We start from the raw sequence: 25,435 nt of genomic DNA, 5'->3' as shown, positions 1-25,435 counted from the left end.
TATTCATTTTTTTATTTTGTTTTATTTATTTATTTTGCTTTTATTATTATTATTATTATTATTATTATCATTATTATTATTATTATTATTATTATTATTATTATTATTATTATTATAATTATTATACTTTGTCGCTGTCTCCGACATTAGCGAGTTAGTGCAGGGAAACACAAAAGAATGGCCCAACCCACCCACCCACATACACATGAGAGCAAATGACGTAAGGGGAGTGGGGTGGGAATGAGATGTATTTAGGGAAGCATTGATGGCTTGTACAAAAGATGCCTGTGGCATGAGAAAGGTGGGAGGTGGGCACATTAGAAAGGATAGTGAGTGGTGGGATGAAGAGAAGGAGGTCAAGAGAAAGGTGCAAGAGGCGAAAAAGAGGGCAAATGAGAGTTGGGGTGAGAGAGTATCATTGAATTTTAGGGAGAATAAAAAGATATTTTGGAAGGAGCAAGATGAAAGCCAGCAAGGCGGCAGGTTTGGATGGTATTGCTGTGGAATTTATCAAAAAAGGGGGTGACTGTGTTGTTGACTGATTGGTGAGGATATTCATTGTATGTATGGTTCATGGTGAAATGCCTGAGGATTGGCAGAATGCATGTATAGTGCCATTGTACAAATGCAAAGGGATAAAGGTGAGTGTTCAAATTACAGAGGTATAAGTTTGTTGAGTATTCCTGGGAAATTATATGGAAGGGTATTGATCGAGAGGGTCAAGGCATGTAGATTGGGGAGCAGCAGTGTGGTTTCAGAATTGGTGGAGGATGTGTGGATCAGGTGTTTGCTTTGAAGAATGTATGTGAGAAATACTTAGAAAAGCAGATGAGTTTGCATGTAGCATTAATGGATATGGAAAAGGCATCTGATAGAGTTGATAGAGATTCTCTGTGGAAGGTATTAAGAGTATATGGTGTGGTAGGTAAGTTGCTAGAAACAGTGAAAAGGAAGTGAAATGTTTTAGATATCTGGGAGTGGATTTAGCAGCGGATGGAATCATGGAAGCGGAAGTGAGTCGCAGGGTGGGGGAGGGAGCAAAGGTTCTGGGAGTATTGAAGAATGTGTGGAAGACGAGAACGTTATCTCAGAGAGCAAAAATGGGTATGTTCGAAGGAATAGTGGCTCCAACAATGTTATATGGTTGTGAAGCATGGGTGATAGAGAGGGTTGTGCAGAGGAGGGTGGATGTGTTAGAAATGAGATGTTTGAGGACAATATGTGGTGTGAGGTGCTTTGATCGAGTAAGTAATGAAATGGTAAGAGAAATGTGTGGTGATAAAAAGAGTGTGGTTGAGAGAGCAGAAAAGGGTGTATTGAAATGGTTTGGTCACATGGAGAGAATGAGTGAGGAAATATTGACAAAGAGGATATATATGTGTCAGAGGTTGAGGGAACAAGAAGTGGGAGAGCAAATTGGAGGCGGAAGGATGGAGTGAAAAAGGTTTTGAGCAATTGGGGCCTGAATATACAGGAGGGTTAAAGGCATGCAAGGAATAGAGTGAGTTGGAACAGCATGGTATATCGGGGTCGACATTCTGTCAGTGGATTGAACCAGGGCATGTGAAGCATCTAGGGTAAACCATAGAAAGATTTGTGGGGCCTGGATGTGGAAAGGGAGCTGTGGTTTCGGTGCATTATACATGACAGCTAGAGACTGAGTGTGAATGAATGTGGCCTTTGTTGTTTTTCCTAGCGCTACCTTGTGTGCATGCGGGGGGGAGGGGGTGTAATTTCATGTGTGGCGGGGTGGCGGCAGGAATGGATGAAAGCAGCATGTATGAATATGTACATGTGTATGTATGTATATGTCTGTGTATGTATATGTATGTATACGTTGAAATGTATAGGTGTGTATATGTGCGTGTGTGGGCGTTTATGTATATACACGTGTATATGGGTGGGTTGGGCCATTCTTTCGTCTGTTTCCTTGCGCTACCTCGCTAATGCAGGAGACAGTGTCAAAGTATTATGAAAAGTTATAAAAAGATAAATATATATGTTATTTGTGTTTTATTTATTATCCTTAAACATTTCATTTCCCGCACATCCACCCTCTTTTGTACTTTTTTATCTAGGGCCCACACCTCACATTGATAGAGCACCACTGGGAGAAATAAATATCCTTCCATCTTTATGTTTTTCTTTTCCATACTTGGTCTTAGTGTCCCACTTAAGAAAGTAAGCATCATGATTGCTTCTCCCATGTTAGTCCTGCTTAATGTACAGAAACCAGATCCTAACATCCACAGCCAATTCACACAGACTGCTCATAGTTTACCTTAGCTAATTCATATATACCTTGGTAAAGTCCACCAACATCATACCGCTACCTTATACTACATCGTTCTAATTCATTTTATCCTAATTTCACATTTTACCCTTCTGAATGTTCAGGTCCAGTATCCTAAAGCCTCCTTCATGACATCTTTAGATATCCTTCTTGGTCTCCTCTTCCTTCCTCTCTCTTTCCATTTCTGACAAGGTCTTCTTAGTCTTTCTTTGGTCATCCTGTCTATATATCTAAACCATTTCAGCACACCCTGGCTAGCTCTCTGAATCACATTGCATATATCACCACACTTCTGTTATACAGTCATTCCTTACATGATCTACCTGTCTCGCCATAGTTTATTGACCACTCGGTCTGATTGCGGAACTGTAATGGACATAATTTCTCCATAGTGAAACCTACTTCTCGTTGTCTTATTGGCTAAACCCTAAGACCCATCTTATATTGATTGGTGGAGACTTCTGAAAAATTCTGAGGCCCCCAGGCATGTTTGTGACTTGCGTATCCATTCTTGGCTGTGAGTGAAGCAGTATTGTTAATCACCATCACTATGCAAGATATTGCTATCCTGTGTCATAGTTACTAATGTTGTTGTCAATTTTGTCATGCTTCATTTTTCTTTGTCATTTTATTATTTCTGTGTGATTAGTTGTTGATCCACAGCTTTATGCATGTCACATACAATTTTTCTTGCATCTTAGACTTTGTGTTCTTGTTGTTCAAAAAGCTTGAGAAACCTTAAAGATTTTAAGAAGTTTTTAAGGAACTTCATTAAAGTTCATGCTCTTCAGAATCACATTTTATCATTACATAACCCTGAATGTTCAGTTTGTAAATCTGTAAGTAGTGAATACAAGCATAAATAATGTTTAATACAATTAGTTTTTAAGAGTAATGAAATCAGTTTTAAATCTTAGAACAGACTATTGTACTGCATGAAAATTGTATATGACATTTCTTTTGATCTGATATAGCATGTTTGCTTAAAGGAGTTGTTCATAGCTTTTATATCTCTGGTAATAATGCTTATTGTTTTGTGCCATGCTTGACCTATCTCTCAGCTGAACATTGACTACCCTGATGGAGTTTGTAGAGATCATGTCTCTTTTTTTTTTTTACAGTTTTTCATGTTTAGTTTTGATGTAAGTTTTGGGTTTGTGACAGAGTCTGGAGGAAGCTTCCCAAGGCAGCTCAAACTATGACCAGGTGACACCCACTGTGGTCAAGCCAAGTAATCAGGAAATGTACATTGATCCACTGGACATCACACACATTGTTGAGACTCCATTCCAGGTTATAAACCCATACTTTTTTTTTTGTTTTCACAATGATGCTGTAATTTTTAATCCAATTTTGTTACACACAGAATTTTATCTCATGAATATTAATAGTTCTCTGTAAACTATATGTGTATGGTTTAGTTGCACAGTTTAAGTTTTAGTAAGTGCGGTTGATGAATGTAGTGTTTCTGTAAGAAATTTTCTTGATCATATTGAAATTTGATTTTCATAATAGTTATTTGGGAATTTCTTTTCTTTTCAAGTAAACATTTATTATATTTTTTGTATTATCAGTTTGATTTTTGCTGTACTAACTAGATTGTGAGGTGCAGCATTGTACAGTTAAACATAGATATATGACAGTCACTTTACCAAGTGGAATATCTTCACCACATTGAAATTGGTTATTTTAAATTCAACATTTGATTTAGGAATGCTGATTTGTGTGTCTTGATTTGTAATGCATTTCTTAAGGTAGTTTTTCCTGCATGTTTTCTCTCCCTACATAAGCTTATCTTTGTTGAGTAATGCATATTGAGTTTCTTTGTAGTTTTGCATTTTGATTTTTCTGTTTTTGGTTACTGTTAATCTTGGATTTGGTAAATTAGCGGTACCTGATCAATGAAAGAAATATGATACAAATAATGTTTGTTATTTTCAGGTGCCTTATGAAATTGGTATTGTGCGTCAGTTTCCCTTCAGCAGTAGCACTCAGCGCATGTCAGTTATGGTGCGCAAACTTGGACAGCAGCACATGGATCTCTATGCCAAAGGGGCTCCAGAGGTGATCCAGAGTCTTTGCCAACCTGAGTCATGTTAGTAAACTCATCTGTACTAACTGCTCTTTGATGATGACCATATTGTATGTGGTGTTGCAAGATTAACTTTTGCTATGTTAAAGATTGTTGTCCATGTCCATGTGGCCTCCCTCACCACCCTATCCAGATAGACATAAACCATCTAAAACAATCTGTGTGTCCCTCGATGGGACACTCTAGAGGACTGTATATCAAGATTTTCTGAAACAAAAACAATTTGCTGTTTATATACAGACAGTTACATTTATTATGTTGTGCTTGCTGACCCCATCAAGTTTGTTGACAATTTCTGTCTCATCCTTCTTTTTCTCGTACCACTAGACACTTCCCCCACACATGTATGCAGTGCTTCCCTAGATACCTCCCATTCATCACATACTTCCTTTACTCTCACTCTTTACCATTCAACATTCAATTTCTCCGGGTATCTCTTCACACAAGCCTCTTTTCCAAGCTCACTCCTTTGCACCTCCCTCTTCCCAATCATCTTTCCTGTTTTTTCCAAAGCCTTTACAGACCTTCATCCTTATTTTTACCAAGTAATGATCAGACAATGCACCATCAGTCTTCAGCTCATTCATGTCTACAAGTCTTTCCTTTGCACTTTATCATTAAGCGTACAATCCAGTAATGCATGCTTTCCATCACCCTGTCTACCCATGTATACTTATGCATGTCCCTCTTTTCAACCAGGTATTCCTTTTCACCAGTCTTTTTTCAGCATTGAACTCCACAAGTTGTTCCCCATTTTCATTGACATTACTGGTTACCCCTTGGGTGAGGGAGCAAATGTTCTGGGAGTGTTTAAGAATGTGTGGAAAGAGAGAACATTGTCTGAGAGGGCTAAGATAGCTGTGTTTGAAGAGATAATAGTCTCAACAACGTTATGTATGTGGATGCAAGGCATAAGGTATAGATAAGGCTGTGTGGACAAGATGGACGTTTTGGAAACAAATTGTTTGAAGACAGTATCTGGTGTGAGGAGGTTTCATTAAGTAATGAAAGGGTAAGAGAGATATGTGGTAACAAAAAGAGTGTGATTGAGAGAGTTGAAGATGTGCTGAAATGCTTTGGACACATGTAGAGAATGAGTGAAGAAAGGTTGACAAAGAGGAGATGTATGTCAGAAGTGGAGGGAACACAGAGAATGGGGAGATCAAATTGGAGATGGAAGTATGGAGTGAAAAATTTTGAGCAACTGGGGCCTGAACACGTGGGAGTGTGAAAGGAATGTATGAGATTGAGTGAATTGGAATGATGTGGTATGCTAAAGTTGATGTGCTGTCAGTGGACTAAACCAGGGCCTGTGAAGCATGTGGGGTAAACCATGGAAAGTTTTGTGGGGCCTGATTGTGGATAGGGAGCTGTGGTTTTGATGCATTATGCATGACAGCTAGAGAATTGATGTGAGCAGAAGTAGCCTTTCTTTGTCTATTCCTGGTGCTACTTTGCTAACAAGAGAAATAGCGATCTAGTATAGAATATATATATTATTATTATATTTGATCACCATTTCCCGTGTCAGCAAGGTAGCACCAGGAAACAGACGAAGAAAGACCCATCCACTCTTATACACACATATATACATACATGCTCATACACGCACGTATACATACATTTTATTATATTCTATTTATTATACTTTGTCACTGTCTCCCGCGTTAGCGAGGTAGCGCAAGGAAACAGAAGGAAGAATGGCCCAACCCACCCACATACACATGGAATTACATAAACGCCCACACATGCACATATACCTATACATTTCAACGTATACATACATATACATACACAGACATATACTTATATACACATGTACATATTCATACTTGCTGCCTTCATCCATTTCCATCGCCATCTCGCCACACATGAAATGGGACCCCCTCCCCCGTGTGCGTGCGAGGTAGCGCTAAGAAAAGACAACAAAGGCCACATTCGTTCACACTCTGTCTTTAGCTGTCATGTGTAATGCACCAAAACCACAGCTCCCTTTCCACATCCAAGCCCCACAAAACTTTCCATGGTTTGCCCCAGATGCTTCACATGCCCCCCACTTTCACCTGGAACCCCTCACCCTCCTCTCTTCTTACTTGCACACACACATTACTCTTGTTACTGCTTTTAGTTGCTTTCCTTCCCAACCATATATTGGTGACCTTCCTCAAAGCATCTGTATTTTATGCTTCTCTAGATCAATAAATGTCACATACAAATCTTTATCCATCTTCATGTATTTTTCAAACAGATTCTTCAAAGCAAACTCCATACATCCTCTACCACTTGTAGATCATATTGTTTCTCCCCATTCTGATGTTTTGTGCTTGTCAACATGGTCTCAGTCACCATTCTCATGTACAACTTTCCTCATATAGTCAACAGACTTGTACCTCTGAAATTTGGACATTTACCTTGACCACTTTACATTTTATGTTATGACAACTTACAGGCATCCTGCCAATCCTCAGGCACCTCAACATGAGTCAAACATACAATGAAAATCTTATCTGACCAATCAACAACACCTACTTTCTTGAGAAATTAATTTGTAATCCCATCTACTCCAGCTACCTTTGTTACTCTTCATCTTAGACAATGCTTTTGCTTCCTCTTCTCTTTTCACCAAACCACTTACCATGACTCTCTCACTTTACATACTTCTCTGAACCAAGTAACCCACATCTTATACTCAGTTGTCTAACACATTTAACAGTTCCTCAAAATACTTGTTCCACCTCCTCTCCATCTCTTCCTTACATGTTACCACTTCCCCATTTGCTCCCTTCATTGATGCTGCCATCTGTTCTCTTGTGCTCCTTGTACCATAAATCCTTCCAAAATATATCTCCCTGAAGTTTGCTGATACTCTGTCACTCCAATTCTCATTTTTCATACTTGTTTGCTGTTTCTCACACAGTGAGGTAGTACAAGGAACAGATGAAGAGTGGCCTCATTTGTTGACAACTGCGCTGTAGCTGTAATGTATGATGGATTGAAACCAGAGCCCCCTATCTACAGCCAAGCCCCACAGATCTTTCCATGGTATCCCCCTGACTGCCCCATATGGCCTTTTTCAGCCAATTGACAGCACATCATTTCCTGTATGTATTGTTCCAGTTCTCTCTATACCATGCATACCTCAAACCCTCCTTCATGTTCAGGCCCTGAGCACTCAAAGCATCTTTCATTTGATCCTTCTGTGTCTCCAGTTTCTCCCTTCTCTGTGTTCTTTCCACTTCATTCATCCTCTCCATATGTCCAAAGTATTTGAGTACACCCACTTCAGCCTTCTTGTCCTTACTTTTCTTACTTCCACACCTCTATCTCTTACCTTATCACTTCTAATTCAGATAACCCACATTGTCCCACATGCATTCCTCAGACACTTCATTTCCAACACATCCACCCTCTTACTCACTTTTTCTTCTTGGGCTTATATCTGAATCCAAAGAACATCATCAGGACTACTATAACATATGTACCCATCTTTACCTTGACATACATATATACAAACATTCATGCGTGCATACAGTATAGATATTTAAACGTAGAAAGGCAGTTGGGAGCTCTTGAATGTCATGGTGATTATTTTTTGAAATGTTTCATCATCAGATGTACATTACAGCCATTGGAGAATATGTAAAAACTACCTCAAATGCATGTTTTAGGGGAAATTTAACCCCAGCTATATTTCAAAGAATGTTGAGTACTTATTTTCTAATATTTGTATTAGTGATGTGATGCATATGCTGTTATTATGAATGTTACATAACTTATTGGAACATTTTTAACAGTACCAAAGGACTTGGGGTCAGTCCTTACCCAGTACACAGTGCAAGGTTTCCGTGTCATAGCTCTTGCCCATCGCACACTGCAGACCAAACTGTTATGGCATGCTGCTCAGAGAATTCCTAGGGACCAGGTTGGTTACAGTTTGTCACAGAAAACTTTATTTTCAGTTTAATGTAGAGTATGATAAGAAGTCATTGATGCAGTGATTTGAAGTTCTGAAAGTTTTTCTTCCATAATAACAGTTTGAGTATACTTGCCAATTATCTGAGGGTGAATGTACTTGTTAACCTTAATAATGGTTTCAGGTTGAATGCGATTTGACATTCTTAGGGCTGCTTATACTGCAGAACATGTTAAAACCAGAGACTACACCTGTCATATGCAAGCTGCAGTATGCCAATATAAGGACAGTGATGGTTACAGGTTAGTTCATAAGTCATCCGGTTTTCCATTTTGATTTTTTGTAATATGTTACCAAATGATAGTCTGTATGTGTACCTGTGTCCCATTCCCTTACAGTTGAATCCTCAGCACTTAGTACGTATGGGGGTGCGAGCCACTCAAGGATCTGCTAGTGTGATGCCTTTTTCCTTATTCATAGAGTGAAGCTGAGGAATTCTCAGCCTTCTCAATCATCTTTCCCTTTTCCTGTGAAAAGTTTACTTCAGGGGTTGTCAGCAGGCACTTTTTTTTTCCTCATTTGGGGCTTACTTTAACCCATGCTTTGTCAGTTACTGTTGAATATACATAGGTGTTTCATAACCTTATCAACAATTCAGCATTGACATTTTTGGCATATGCATCCAGAATATTCATATCATTTATAATTGGCATATGTATTCTTTATATTTATATGTCTGTGATTGTTAATAGTAACAGGACCAAACAGTGTATACTGTATCACAGAAGCCTAAGTATTAACATTAATAGATATCTTTTATCTTCCCAGATTTTAGTTAAGTGGCATTGGACCCTGTTTTACATGTTCTGAAGGGAATTTATTCCATTTGGTTACTGGAGTTCACTAGTTGTGTAGACTCTGTTGTTTTGACCACCTCCTTGAGGGAGTTCTAGTTGGGAACAGGTGTCAGAGATATAGATAGATAGGTAGGTTACTAAGTGAATTTCATTGGATTCTTGTAAAATATATAAGACTACAAATCCCTTATTTATTTTTGGCTTTACAGGAGACAACATGTTGACCGCCATAAGTGTAGCTCGAGACTGTGGCATGATTGGTGCCACTGATCGAGTCTTAGTAGCAAAGGTTACACCCCCAGCACCAGATCATCCACCCTCCCTCATTTTTGAGCCAGCAGACACACCTGACATAATAGCTCAACCTTCTAGTAGTGTGGTTAGTGATTGAATTGAAATTTTTTTGCATGTGTAGAAAAATTGTTCTTAAGATTACTTCAGGGACCCCTTTGAGACACTTACTGGACCACACTTTCATCTTGATTCAAGGAAATATAACCATATGCCGCCTGCTTTTCTAGATAACATTCTTTCTTTCCACACATTCTTCATTGGTCCCAGAACCTTTGCTCCCACCTCCACCCTATGACTCACTTTCACTTCCATGGTTTCATTCGCTACTAAGTCCACTCTCAGATATCTAAAACACTTAACTTCACTCTCAGATATCTAAAACACTTAACTTCCACCAATTTTTCTTAATTCAGACTTACAGCCCAGCTAACCTGTCCCTCAATCCTGCTGAACTTAATAACTTTGCTTTTATTTACATTTACTCTTAACTTTCCCCTTTCACAGACTTTTTGAAATTCAGTCACCAACTTCTGCAGTTTTTCACTCAAATCAGCCACCAGTGCTGTATCATCAGCAAACAACAAATGACACTTCTCAGACCCTCTCATCCCCAACAGACTGCATACTTGACCCTCTTTCCAAAACTTTTGCATTTACCTTCTTAACCACCCCATCCATAAACAAATTTAACAACCATGGTAACATCACACATCCCTGCCACAGACTGACCTTCACTGGGAACTAATCATTTTCCTCTCTTCCTACTTGTATACATGCCTTACAATCGTGATAAAAACTTCTCTGCTTCTAGCAACTTACCTCCCACACCATCTATTTTAAAACTTTCCACAAAGCATCTCTATCAACCCTATCATAAACCTTCTCCAGAACCATAAATTCCACATATAAATTCCATCTAATAAATAAATAAATAAATAAATAAATAATAAAATAATTCCATCTTTTTTTTTCTAAGTATTTCTCGCATACATTCTTCAGAGTACACACCTGATCCACACATCCTCAACCTCTAATGAAACCACACTGCTCCTCCCCAATTTGATGCTCCGTACATGCCTTCACCCTTTCCGTCAGTACCCTCCCATACAATTTTCCAGTTATACTCAACAACTTTATTCTTCTGTAGTTTGAACACTCACCTTTATCTCCTTTGCCTTTGTATAGTGGCACTATACATGCATTCTGCCAATCTTCAGGCACTTCCATATGATCCATACATACAATGAATATCCTTGCCAACCAATGAATAACACAGTCACAGTCTTCCTTGATAAATGCAACTGCAATACCATCCACTCCCACTGCCTTGCCAGATTTCATCTGCAAGGCTTTCACCAACTCTTCCCTATTCACCAAACCAGTCTCCCTGACTCTCTCACTTCACACACCACCCCAACCAAAACACCATTGAACATTCCTTCAAAATACTCACTCCATCTCCTCTTCACTCCATCACTACCTGTTATCACTTCCCCCATGCCCCCTTAAATGATGTTCCAATTTGTTCTCTTGTCTTTTGCACATTATATACCTCCTTCCAAAACATCTTTTTATTCTTCCTAAAGTTTAATGATACTCTCTCGCCCCAGTTCTCATTTGCCCTCTTTTTCAATGCTTGCACCTTCCTCTTGATCTCCTACCTCTTTCTTTTATACATCTAGTCATTTGCACTCTTTCTTTGTAAGTTTCGTCCAAATGCCTCTCTTTTCTCTTTGACAACTTTACTTCTTCATCTTACCACTCACTACACTTTTTAATCTGCCCATCTCCCTCCTTTTTCATGCCACATATATATGTATTTTTTTTGTACTTGTTCTGAATTTCTCATATTAGCATCGTGTTCCCAGAATAGACAAAGAATAGCCTCATTTGTATAGTACTGCAAAGCTAGAATCTTAATATCTATATATCTGTCTATATCTCTTGATGCCCAATCCCTTTGGGAACTCCTTCAAGTAGGTAGCCATGGTTAAAGGGTCTTCATAGCTCGTAAGCCCCAGTGCTGCTTCTTAGCCTTTCATCCCTCACCCTTATCAGGCCACTGGCAGAGGGAATCTCTTCTGAATGTTCAGACTCTGATACCACAAAACCTTTTTAGGCCCATCCTTTCATCTTCTTGGTTCTCCCCTCTTGCCCATCCTCCCTCCACTTTTGACATATACAATAATCTACTTTTTTAGTCTCTTTACTCATCCTTTCCCTTTGTTTGAATTTCAGCACATTTTGGTTAGCTGTCTCAAAAATACTGCATTTCCTCCCACACTTTGTACTTACAAGTTCATTTCTTATATTATCAATAAACTTTACACCACATATTGTTCATAGGTATGTCGTTTCCATCATATCACCCTCTTCTGTTCTTTAGCATTCAGGGCCTAATATTCAAATCAGAACAACACTGATGGGACTGCTATACCCTCAGACATACCTATGTTTGCCCTAAAAGACACTCGCCTCTCCTTCAACACATTCATTCCTCAATGCACCTGGTGCGTCAGCCCCATCTCCCACCCTAGGCTCACTTCAGTACTCATGGTTCCAAATACTGCCAATTTCACTGCTTGTTACCTAAAGTACTTCATTTTCTTCATGTTCTCCTTATACCTTACATGTTTAGGCTAAGAGCCATTGATTACCTAAGCACACACACTGCATAATGGGGCAAGCTAGGAATTTCATGGACAGCTTAACACCAGATTGATGGTTCTCAGTGATTTCAAGTTGTTTGCCAAATCCCAGGACCTTGTTTCTTGGGAAGTAGGCAGTCCCTTAGTTTTAGTTGTCTGCTCTCCATATATATGTTGACTGGCTACCATGACCATTTGGCAACCTAGGCATGTGTTTCCTCCGCTTATAAATGTAAAATACATTTAGATCTCATGTTTTTAGAACTGGAACTTTTATTTCTGTTTTAGAATTGTGGCTCTGTCAACGTGGAAGTGAGTAATCCAAAGTATCATTTGGCTGTGAATGGCAAGGCCTGGGCTTTGATATGCCAGCACTTTCAAGATCATATACCAAGGATCATTGCACATGGGACAGTATTTGCTCGAATGTCACCTGACCAAAAAACCCAACTTGTGGAGGAATTACAGGCCATTGACTATATCGTGGCCATGTGTGGAGATGGTGCAAATGACTGTGGGGTAAGATTTACATAGTTTGTATATTGATGTGTTTAGATAAATCCAGTTGACCATACTATTTGTCTCCTGTGGTAAATAATGGTCTCCGTTCATGATATTATGGATTTTAACATGCAGTATAGGTAAATTGTAATTCATGGTAGTTGGATAATGTGTTATGCCCAAGTTCATGTATGACTGTTGTTCTTACTTTATATGGTAACCTCTTAAGTTCTTCCTTTACACAATTTTTTTTTTGTTGCATTGCTCATTTTTTAATGAATATTACATATTGAAATACACAGTTACTGTGACTTTCAGTTCAGCAAATACAAAAATGATTGTAAGAAATAGAAAGTGTACTTTTATGTATTTTTAGATTGTAAAAAGACATTTGGAAAAGTAAAGAAAAATGACTACTTTTCAAGGAAATGCATAAAGTCTGCTCATTCACTACTTATAGTAGGGTACCATTTGTCACTTCCATTATCCTGTAATGTTACTATCAACCATGGTATTGCATACCTATTTATCCCTTCAGCTTTCATGTCATCCAATTTATACTGTGTCAAGGAAACTGTAGAGGTACTGCAACATATTCTGCTGTGCATCAGTTGAATTGAGGACAGGGTTATTACCATCAAAAGCAAATGGTTGAGTAGGCACAATAAGAGGTAAAGATGTCTTTACTATGCTCCACCTCATGCCATCAGCTGGATTTTTCGAGATGGAGTTTGTATTATCTGAAAGTATTATCTTCCTTAGTGTATCTGCATAGTCATCACTGTCATATTCATCATTATTTTGTAACTTGGGGATGAAAAACAGTGGAAAGGGAAGCAGAAATATGCCAGACTTTCACCTCTACTCTGAAAGATGCCTCACCTTCTTGTTGTCTGCACGTGAATAAATTATGGACTATACAAGTCAGAGCTTGTCTCCTCATCATCATCATTTTTATACTGGGGGTGAAAAACAGTGCAAAAGCAAGCAGACATAATTCAGACACTTCCACCTCCTCTGAGAGACACATTGCCTTGGTGTCATCTGCAGATGTAAATTAATGTTTGTGGTGCCACGTACTGAGAGAAATAACAGTTGCTGTGCTCTCATGCACAGGGAATTTGTATCTGGAGCCCTACGTAAGTTACCTCATTGATAATGATTTTCAGAATACATACAAGTGATCTGAGTTAGATTGAGATAATTTTTTTTTATTTATTTCTTACTATTTGCCATTTCCCGCATTAGCAAGGTAGCGTTAAGAACAAAGGAGGAGGTAGAGAGTTCCAAACCCTTAGTTGTGTGGGTCAGAGAAGCGATTATCACAACGGCCCAACCTTAACTTGTCGATAGCCACATAGTAATCAAGCGACACAGCAGCTTGACGACTACTGAGTGGTCTGGCTAGTGGTGGGGGTACGAAAGCAACCAGCTCTTGGGAACAGAAACGAAAGTAATTCTCATAGAAGAGAGAAAGGGAATCAACACTGTGGTGTAGGGCAATAGTGTCAAGTTTGGAGGTTACATTGGGACAGCTTTCAACTCAGCTCTGGCCTTTGAGGGAACATCCTCACCTGGCTCCCTTCTCTTTTTCTTCTTTTGGAAGAAAAAAAAAAAGAGGGGAAGATTTCCAGCCCCCCGCTCCCTCCCCTTTTAGTCACCTTCTACGACACGCAGGGAATACGTGGGAAGTATTCTTTCTCCCCTATCCCCAGGGATAGATTGAGATAATTATTTGTATAAAAGCTTAGCCTGATTGTACTTGGGATGATAAGAGATGGGGTTAATTTCTTTTTACATATTTTCCTTTTGTATTTTATCAACCTTTCTTACAGTATCCTATTTTCAGGGGATCTTTTTCAACTCTTTCTGCATGCTTTCTCTCCTGTGCATGCTTTGAACTGTTTCTTTGCCATGCATAAAGTATTGACTACACCATGTCTTCCATTAATCCTTTGATAAATCATCTCTGTTATTTTGTTACTCAAGTGGCCTTGTCATAATTAGTTCTTTGTTCTTGTTATTAACTAGAACATGATTTTCTAAACCAATTTATATGTTGTACAATTAAACTAACTGAAGCATTGTTTACATATGTTACATGCCCTTTAACTTTTACTGCTGTTTTCAGGTATTTGAGGTACTCCAGTAGCACTCTCAAACATATGTAGAGATGTATGGTATTTTTGAAGTGCTTTGACCTAAACAAATTTTATTCCAAAGAGTGCTCATTATTAATATTTAGTATCTTGTAAGACTGTTATAGCATCAAAAATTTTAATGATACATATGGGTGCAGCTCTTGTTCAGGCTTCCTTGACTTCACACAGACTGACCAGGGTATAGAAGGATATTAGGCTATAGCATCTGGTAACATTGTGTGGGATTCCTCTTCAAGCCTTAATGGCAGTATATTTCTATTTGAAGATGAGAAAGTTGATTGAAGAAATGAAACATAATATGCAGTGGGAATAGGTGAATGCAAAGAAAATTTGACAACTTGCTGATGCAGTATGGAGTATTTGAAGGCTTAAGATGTTTAGGATTACAGGAAATGCTGTTCAGATACTCTGTGTGAGTGATCAAGTTTTGAGTAGATCTTAACATCTACCTTGAGATTTCATCATCATTACTGATTCAGAGTCCAGTAGTCATTTGACAACCCCTCTTCTAGGTTATAATTGAGAGTTCCTATTCTAGAGTCATCGATCTCCGTATTACCCATATATTTATATTCACATAATGCTCAAATACATTACTGTAATATGTTTTCTCCAGGCACTGAAAACGGCTCATGTAGGCATCTCTTTGTCTGAAGCTGAAGCTAGTGTGGCAGCTCCCTTCACCTCCCATACCAACAACATTGAATGTGTGCCTCACATTGTGTGTGAGGGCCGGTGTGCACTTACTACAAACTTCTCTGTTTTCAAGTACATGGCTCTCTATAGCATCATCCAGTTTGTTTCTGTCCTCATCTTATACTCGGTGAGTTATACCATCCAACTGCATCATGAAAGCTTGTGCAATAAAATCTTGAGATGCTAAAAAAGAAAATGACCAGTGTGAAGTTAAGTAAGATTCAAAGTTTGCTTCTTGGGATTTTTATTGTTCTGCAACTTATCTTTCACCTGTTTCAGTAGATGTAGATTGAAGTAGAGCAAAGGATTTATGTAGCAGTTATAGGAGATTAAGTAAGTTAAGGAACTATGTGTGCAAGAGTGTTGATTGATAGGGTGATGGAAGTGACTGATTGCAGAATGAGTTAGGAACAAGGGTTTAAGGAGGAGACTGGTGATGTGTATGTCAGATTTTTATGGTGAAAATAAAGTTGGAAAACTATCCAGCAAAAGGTATGGAGTTTTATGCAGCTTTTATGGATCTGGGGAAGATGTATGACAGAGTCGAGTGGAATACTTTATGGGATGTATTCAGGATATGTTCTCATTATACTTTCAGTAATTGTTGATCTATACAAACTCTATTCTTTGTAATTTGTTCTGTTATTTCAAAGTTTTTTTTTTAGCTATTTTTCAGGATTGTGTTATGGCTCTTTTCTGTTATAGCAACAGTTGCAGGCTGCATGTGTTTTTTATTTGGTATTTGTTTTTATTTTTTCACTGTTCTTTTGCAGTTCCTTATTATACTGTAACACTTCCTTTCCTGTAACACTTCTAAGCCTTTGTTTCAATAATCGTAAGATCTTAGTCAGAGCAGACACTTAGTTGTTGTTAACTGTTTGCACATGCAGAGCGAGAGAGAGAGGTTTTGTGAGTGAGTGAGTTATTGACTCTTTTCAGTGGAAAGGGATGTATTCCTGTGATGTCTCATTTTGTGATCACTTTTTTTTTTCTCAAGTCTGTGATTTCTTTGTACTTTGAACTTTCACTTGTGTAGCCATTTGAAGTTGTTCTCAACATTTTTACTGTTTTTATGTGATCAGATGTGGCACTTACTTTATATATATAGTAATAGAATCTTTGAACTTCATTGTTTTACATGTTTTGATTCAACAAGAATATATGTTCCTTTCAATTATTCCAGGAGGAGAAAATTGTTATGAGGTGATTTTTCTGTCAACTTATATGAAGCTGTCATATCTTGTACTGTACTATATTTTTATTGTATCACATGCATTGGATCAAAATGCTTTCTTCATCAAAATGAATGAAATTGAATTGATGTTGTTCTAGAACTTAATTTGTCAGGATCTTGTAGTGATATAGAAATGTATGGGAGTTATGTAACACTTTTTAAATACCTTTTTCTGTTTCCAGGCTTACACCAATCTCTCTGATCCTCAGTTCCTCTATATTGACCTTTTCATCGTGACTGTTCTTGCAGTCTTCATGGGCTACACAGGACCAAGTCTGTAAGCAAAATGATACTTTGTAGGAATAATTGTAAACACCATTTAAACCTGTATTACACAGAAAAACTTGAAGCTGTTCATCACTATTTTCACATCTTTTATTCTGTATAAGTGAATGAAAAGTTGAATCAGTTGATGTCAGTCACCCAGTGAAGTACAGCTGTAGGGAAGTTATAATGATTGTGAAGAGGAAAATTTTTTTGCCACTGGCCTCCATTTTCCCTTTATTTTCATCTGTCCTGAATAATGCATTGGAATCAAACCTACCTGTCAGCTCATATCCACTGAAAATTATTGTTCCTCAGACTGTCATTTTGTAGGCCTATATTTTCTCCTGGATTATCTTTTTCTGTCCTTAAAGCATACTAGAATCTCTTCAAGTGGTCAACCTACATGCTTGAAACTTCCAGTATCTTGTGAAAATTATTCCTTTTTATTCTGGCCATTCTTAGTGTTTTAATTTTTTCTATTTACATCTGTCTGTTTATCTATATCTTTCTGTCTGTCTATCTGTCTATCTATGTATCTGTTTGTCCTTATCTATTTATTTATCTGTCTTTCTGTCACTTTATTCACTATCTCTCTTTTTGTCAAGCTATTCACTCTCTCTCTCTACATATCATTACCCTATTCCCAGTTGTATGAATTGGATCACTTGAAGTTGGCTTAACAAGTGAGACCAACATTTCCATTCACACCACCTTCATTGCATTTATTATTATTATTTTATTTTTATTTATTTATTTTGCTTTGTTGCTGTCTCCCGCGTTAGCGAGGTAGCGCAAGGAAACAGACGAAAGAATGGCCCAACCCACCCACATACACATGTATATACATACACGTCCACACACGCAAATATATATACCTATACATCTCAATGTACACTTTTTCCCTGGGGATAGGGGAGAAAGAATACTTCCCACGTATTCCCTGCGTGTCGTAGAAGGCGACTAAAAGGGAAGGGAGCGAGGGGCTGGAAATCCTCCCCTCTCTTTTTTTTTTTTTTTTTTTTTTTTTTTTCCAAAGGAAGGAACAGAGAAGGGGGCTGGATGAGGATGTTTCCTCAGAGGCCCAGTCCTCTGTTCTTAACGCTACCTCGCTGACGCGGGAAATGGCGAATAGTATGAAAGAAAGAAAGATCTCAATGTACACTATATATACACACACAGACATATACATATATACACATGTACACAATTCATACTGTCTACCTTTATTTATTCCCATCGCCACTCCGCCACACATGGAATAACAACCCCCTCCCCCTTCATGTGTGCAAGGTAGTGTAGGAAAAGACAACAAAGGCCCCATTCGTTCACACTCAGTCTCTAGCTGTCATGTAATAATGCACCGAAACCACAGCTCCCTTTCCACATCCAGGCCCCACAGAACTTTCCATGGTTTACCCCAGACGTTTCACATGCCCTGGTTACTTGATCGCTTTACCTGCGTTAGCGAGCTAGCGCCAGGAAACAAACATTGAAAGACCCTATCCACTCGTGCACACATATATATACATACACTGGGGGCTGGAAACCCTTCCCTTCATTTATCTAAAATTCTAAAAGAGGAAACAGAAGAAGGAGTCAAGTGGGGAGTATTCAATTTTCTTGAAGGCTTGTTGCATTTAATATCCAGTTATTCCTCTAATATTTTCATCTGAAATATCCCGACACTAATCAGTTTTCCCACTTCATCTGTTCATGTCTCGCATGGTATACTTTTCATCCTCGTTCTTTTGACTTTACTGTTATTTATCATTTAGACTAACCTATCACTTGCAGTGCATTCAACATGGCTATAACATTTGAAAGACTCTAAACTCTGCCTTTCTTATGATTTTGTAATGTCATGTATCCTTCTCATGTGTTCCTTGTTCATTGTATATATCTTCCTGACTCCAACTATTCTATGCAAGTTACTCATCTCTTCTGCTCTTATTTTAACATGCCATGGCCTCTTTGAATTAAACTTTAGTTTTTACATCTATGCATCAGAGTTGGCAAAAGTACTTCATACAGTTGTCCTGCACGCACTGTTTATATCTTTTCCATTCACCATAGCTTTCAATGCTACTCCATCTTTTCTCTTTTGCTTGCCCTTTTTGTCAACTTCAGCTTTTCCATTACCATTCTTACTGACATTACTCCGAGATACTTAGTCATTTACAGCTTCCAACTCTTCACCATACAGGTTGGTGGTGCAGTGTGATCTTCCATCTCATTCAATAACTAATCATTCTTTTATTTACAACCAGTTTCAGCATCCTCCTCCTTTATAAATCATTGTAGTAGCCCATGTTTTTTTTTTCCTCTGATGATGATAACAGGACAGCAGCATCCATATACAACTATGGCAATGAGGATTCTGTTTCCTTGTGATTTAAGTATTACACCACAGGCACCCTACCTCGAGCTCATCTAATGTAGTACCCCATCCATAAGATTAACAGACATCCAAAATGACATTACACAGCCTTAATGTACTCCCACATTTATTTGAAACCACTCACTCTCATGTGTACCCACATTTTCTTGCTGTCCCATACACATGTAGAACTTCCATTATAAAAGCTGGTAACAGCATTCAAAAACTTTTCATGCTTATCAAATGGAGTCAGAAATTCCTAAGGAGCTTATTCATTTTACCGCTGTATATTTCCTATACTGTATGCTGTATATATCCAGCTACTACAGAATTCAGCTACTCAAAACCAGTGAGGAGAACTTTGATGTTGTAGACATGTCAACATGGAGAATCTCTGTGAAGTATTACATTTGTTACTTTTGGTTTGTCTATATTTGAAGTTGTGCTTTGTTTGGTTACCATAATGTGTGGAAAAGATTGTGCATATACCATCCTGCTATGAATATGGGAAAATGCAGCATTGGTGCTTAGATGGATAGAAAATTTATATGCATACCAAGTGTTTGAGAATTTGGATCTTGTAATTCCTGTAACTTACCACCAACGTCTAGTTACTACTTATATCACAGTATATGATACATGATAATGAAAGAGCTGAGTTAGGATGACATGATGATATTGTACATTCTTTTGTTTCCAGTGAACTTGTAGTACAAAAACCACTAGGTAACCTGCTGGGTGCCATCAACTTGCTTTCCATCCTGTCACAGATATTCCTTGTGATCCTTTTCCAAGTCATCGCATATTTTTATCTTTTGAAACAACCTTGGTATGTATGATACTTGATTTTGTTTATAAATTTAATTGTTTGTTGTAGAGAATTTATTATTTTTTGTAAATATTATGCTTTGTAAATTAGAACCTACATAATTTGGTTGTTGTTTTTTAATTGATGTCTTGATCTTTGAAAGTTGCATGTGAAAATATATAGTTGAGAACCCTTTATGCTTTACAAAAGATATCTTTTGCCTGAAAGTTGAATTCCTTCTAGTGATAGCTCATGCCTCATCCACCTCTGAATGAGAACTTGCAGATTCTTGAAGCTTTCTTGTTCCTAAATCTTCTTTGCAGAGAGAGTGTAGGACTGACTTCATGTTATTTTCTTGTTTGTGCATCAGTTTGTATATTTATGTACCCATCCATCTTACTTTTATCATATTAGTGTATCTTTATGGCTTGCTTGAATGTGGAAGTGGCTTATTGGATTTATTCCATTTTTTTCCTATTTTAGCTGAGACAACTTGGGCAACTAAGGCCCTAATCAGGGCCATCTCATTCATTTTATATATATATATATTTATACCTTATCCTGAGTCAGGTACCCATCTTATCGACCAACCCTTAAGGGTGGATGAATGGCTGGCTTGACTTTGGACTGACTGTTGCAACCAGGATCCAAACCAATGCACTTGACTCTAGGTGGCCTATGAGTGTGTCTTGCTCAGCATTGCTATTGCTACACCAAGGAGGTAGTGTCCTCAAAAAACCTTATGTGCTTCCCTATGCATTTCTCATATTAGTGCTTTGTTGTTACTCCGTTGCCTTTACACACATCCACCTTCTACCTCTCGCGTGTATTTCACATAAAACAAACCCTACCATCCACAGCTAAACTCCATAGACTATTCCACAGTTTATTTTGCTTCATGTGTCCTGTTTGACAGCACATTGCCCCCTCTCCCCCCATTTACCAAATTAATCCATTTCCCTCTGTTGTTATCATTATTATTATTCCTGCGGGGGGCTGGAAATCCTCCCCTCTCGTTTTTTTTTAATTTTCCAAAAGAAGGAACAGAGAAAGGGGCCAGGTGAGGATATTCCCTCAAAGGCCCAGTCCTCTGTTCTTAACGCTACCTCGCTATCGCGGGAAATGGCGAATAGTATGAAAAAAAAAAAAAAAATTATTTTTGTTATATTTTGTCGCTGTCTCCTGCATTAGCGAGGTAGCGCAAGGAAACAGATGAAAGAATGGCCTAACCCACCCATGTACGCATGTATATACATACACGTCCACACGCACATATACATACCTATACATTTCAACATATACATATAGATACATATGCAGACATATACATATATACACATGTACATAATTCATACTTGCTGCCTTTATTCATTCCCGTCGCCACCCCGCCACACATGAAATGACTCCCCCCTCCCCCGCACACGTGCAAGGTAGCGCAAGAAAAAGATAACAAAGACCACATTCGTTCACACATAGTCTCTAGCTGTCATGTATAATGCACCGAAATCACAGCTACCTTTCCACATCCAGGCCCCACAAAACTTTCCATTTTACCCCAGACGCTTCACATGCCCTGGTTTAATCCATTGACAGCACGTCGACCCTGGTATACCACATCATTCCAATTTACTCCATTCCTTGCATGCTTTTCACCCTCCTGCATGTTCAGGCCCTGATTGCTCAAAATCTTTTTCACTCCATCCTTCCACCTCCAGTTTGGTCTCCCACTTCTCGTTCCCTCCACCTCTGACACATATATCCTCTTTGTTATTACTATTATTATTATTATTATTATTATTATTATTATTATTATTACTATTATTATATTTGTTCACCGTCTTTTGCGTCAGTGAGGTAGCGCCAAGATACAGACGAAGAATGGCCCATCCACTCATATATGTAAATGCCCATATGCGCACACATACATGCATATACATATAATATCAACATATACATATCATCATATACACATACACAGACATATATATATATATATATATATATATATATATATATATATATATATATATATATATATATATATATTTTTTTTTTTTTTATACTTTGTCGCTGTCTCCCGCGTTTGCGAGGTAGCGCAAGGAAACAGACGAAAGAAATGGCCCAACCCACCCCCATACACATGTATATACATACGTCCACACACGCAAATATACATACCTACACAGCTTTCCATGGTTTACCCCAGACGCTTCACATGCCTTGATTCAATCCACTGACAGCACATCAACCCCGGTATATCACATCGCACCAATTCACTCTATTCCTTGCCCTCCTTTCACCCTCCTGCATGTTCAGGCCCCGATCACACAAAATCTTTTTCACTCCATCTTTCCACCTCCAATTTGGTCTCCCTCTTCTCCTCGTTCCCTCCACCTCCGACACATATATCCTCTTGGTCAATCTTTCCTCACTCATTCTCTCCATGTGACCAAACCATTTCAAAACACCCTCTTCTGCTCTCTCAACCACGCTCTTTTTATTTCCACACATCTCTCTTACCCTTACGTTACTTACTCGATCAAACCACCTCACATCACACATTGTCCTTAAACATCTCATTTCCAGCACATCCATCCTCCTGCGCACAACTCTATCCATAGTCCACGCCTCGCAACCATACAACATTGTTGGAACCACTATTCCTTCAAACATACCCATTTTTGCTTTTGGAGATAATGTTCTCGACTTCCACACATTCTTCAAGGCTCCCAGGATTTTCGCCCCCTCCCCCACCCTATGATCTACTTCCGCTTCCATGGTTCCATCCGCTGCCAGATCCACTCCCAGATATCTAAAACACTTTACTTCCTCCAGTTTTTCTCCATTCAAACTTACCTCCCAATTGACTTGACCCTCAACCCTACTGTACCTAATTACCTTGCTCTTATTCACATTTACTCTTAACTTTCTTCTTTCACACACTTTACCAAACTCAGTCACCAGCTTTTGCAGTTTCTCACATGAATCAGCCACCAGTGCTGTATCATCAGCGAACAACAACTGACTCACTTCCCAAGCTCTCTCATCCCCAACAGACTTCATACTTGCCCCTCTTTCCAAAACTCTTGCATTTACCTCCCTAACAACCCCATCCATAAACAAATTAAACAACCATGGAGACATCACACACCCCTGCCGCAAACCTACATTCACTGAGAACCAATCACTTTCCTCTCTTCCTACATGTACACATTCCTTACATCCTCGATAAAAACTTTTCACTGCTTCTAACAACTTGCCTCCCACACCATATATTCTTAATACTATATATATAAATATATATATATATATATATATATATATATATATATATATATATATATATATATATATATATATATATACACACATGTACATGTTCATTCTTGCTTGCCATCATCCATTCCTGGCACTACCTCCGCCCCACAGGATACAGCATTGCTACCCCCTGCTTCAGCAAGGTAGTGCCAGAAAAACAGACAAAAAAAGCCCACATTTGTTCACTCTCAGTCTCTAGCTGTCATGTGTAATACACTGAAACCACAGCTCCCTATCCACATCCAGGCCCCACAGACCTTTCTATGGTTTACCCCAGACGTTTCACACGCCTTAGTTCAGTCCATTGACAGCACGTTGACCCCAGCATACCACATCGTTCCAGTTCACTCTGTTACTTGCATACTTCTCACCCTCCTGTATATTCAGGCCTCAATCACTCAGAATCTTTTTTACTCCATCCTTCCACCTCCAGTTTGGTCTCCCACTTCTCCTTGTTCCCTCCACCTCTGATACATATATCCTCTTTGTCAATCTTTCCTCACTCATTCTCTCCATATGTCCAAACCATTTCAACACACCCTCTTCTGCTCTCTCAACCACACTCTTTTTATTTCCACACATCTCCCTCACCCTTTCATTACTTACTTGGTCAAACCACCTCACACCACATATTGTCCTCAAACTTTTCATTTTCAACACATCCACCCTCCTCTGTACAACCCTATCAATAGCTCATGCCTTGTAACCATGTAACATTGTTGGAAATACTATTCCTTCAAACATACCCATTTTTGCTCTCCGAGATAACATTCTCTCTCCACACATTCTTCATCGCTCCCAGAACCTTTGCCCCCTCCCCCACCCTGTGACTCACTTCCACAGTTCCATTCATTAAGTCCACCATCAGATATCTAAAACACGTCACTCCTCCAATTTTTCTCCATTTAAACTTACATCCCAATTTATTTGTCCCACAACCCTACTGAACCTAATAACCATGCTCTAATTCTTTTTCCTGCTTAAGCAAGATAGTGTCATGACAAATTTAAGTCTTTCATGAAAAATTAGCTGTATTCAGAAATGGAAGACATACAGAGAAAATACTGATACATACATGAATGTGGCTATATAAAGGGGAGGGTAAGGTGTTAAACAGAAAATCTTGACACTGATACAAAAGTGGAGGTTGATATATATATATATAGTCTACCAGGAATTGGATATGATCACAATCATTGGGATAGGGATCTTTTTGTATTAGTCTTAATGAGCTTGAATGAGGTTTGATACAGTGACAACTTTTGTTAAGAACTGTTCATTCAGTAATCCAGAAACTATGGATCGCTAAACTCCTCATTGGGAAATGTGGTTCTCATGTCAGAAATATACTATACTTGCATATCTTACTGTTATTTTGCTAGTGTATCGTTTATTCAAAGGAACCTAATTATTCTTTGAGGCTAGGTTTTTAATCATAGGGAAACAGTGGGACTGGAAATTACAGAATGTAGAATATATTTTTGACTTGCATGTCATCTAAACTTATATTTTTTTTTTTTACAATCAATGATTTGATTGAATTAGATTTTTGCATCAGCAAGTAAGTTTCCACTTAAGTTTAGTTTGTTTCTGGATTTCTGCAAGTTATTTGCACCCTTCACATTGTTTGGAAACAATCATTTTTAACCTAATTTTTGTTTACTGAAAGGTTTGAGCCCAACAAGCCTACAGAGAGTGGAAAGGAGGATAATGTAGTGAGCTGGGAGACTGCTACAATTTTTTATGTGTCAAGCTTCCAGTATCTAACCCTTTGTGTCACATACTCCCCAGGACAGCCTTTTAGGAAATCAATGTTCACCAATGGTGAGTAGAAATTAGAAATAAGACTTACTGCCTTGTCTCTCATGAGCTAATGTAACTTTAGGAATCAGAAATTAGAGCGATTGCTTTACTTTTCAGTGGAAACAATGTGTTGCTGGGTTAACCACTATTAAGAATAGCAATAAGAGTAGTA

The 25,435-nt window shown here is 38.4% G+C and overlaps 1 protein-coding gene across 11 annotated transcripts in view; it reads left to right on the top strand.

Moving 5' to 3' along the window:
- Nucleotides 1-25,435, top strand: part of LOC139747372 (polyamine-transporting ATPase 13A3-like) — a 113,860-nt gene that overhangs the window by 65,967 nt on the left and 22,458 nt on the right. For 6 of the 11 annotated variants that reach the window (XM_071659615.1, XM_071659607.1, XM_071659616.1 and 3 more), the window contains 10 exons: nucleotides 3,458-3,586; nucleotides 4,235-4,388; nucleotides 8,180-8,307; nucleotides 8,483-8,600; nucleotides 9,365-9,534; nucleotides 12,386-12,616; nucleotides 15,377-15,583; nucleotides 16,873-16,967; nucleotides 20,035-20,163; nucleotides 25,130-25,284. In XM_071659615.1, coding sequence (XP_071515716.1) covers nucleotides 3,458-3,586; nucleotides 4,235-4,388; nucleotides 8,180-8,307; nucleotides 8,483-8,600; nucleotides 9,365-9,534; nucleotides 12,386-12,616; nucleotides 15,377-15,583; nucleotides 16,873-16,967; nucleotides 20,035-20,163; nucleotides 25,130-25,284 — 1,516 coding nt within the window. Of the gene's footprint in view, nucleotides 1-3,457; nucleotides 3,587-4,234; nucleotides 4,389-8,179; nucleotides 8,308-8,482; nucleotides 8,601-9,364; nucleotides 9,535-12,385; nucleotides 12,617-15,376; nucleotides 15,584-16,872; nucleotides 16,968-20,034; nucleotides 20,164-20,712; nucleotides 20,864-25,129; nucleotides 25,285-25,435 lie in introns of those variants that run through there. The other 5 variants (XM_071659614.1, XM_071659612.1, XM_071659618.1 and 2 more) reach the window with 3 other exon arrangements.

This window comes from Panulirus ornatus, chromosome 68 (assembly GCF_036320965.1).
Source record: "Panulirus ornatus isolate Po-2019 chromosome 68, ASM3632096v1, whole genome shotgun sequence".
Lineage (NCBI taxonomy): Eukaryota > Metazoa > Arthropoda > Malacostraca > Decapoda > Palinuridae > Panulirus > Panulirus ornatus.
Note: the sequence above shows the minus strand (reverse complement) of the source record. Positions and strands in the feature narration are given on the sequence as shown.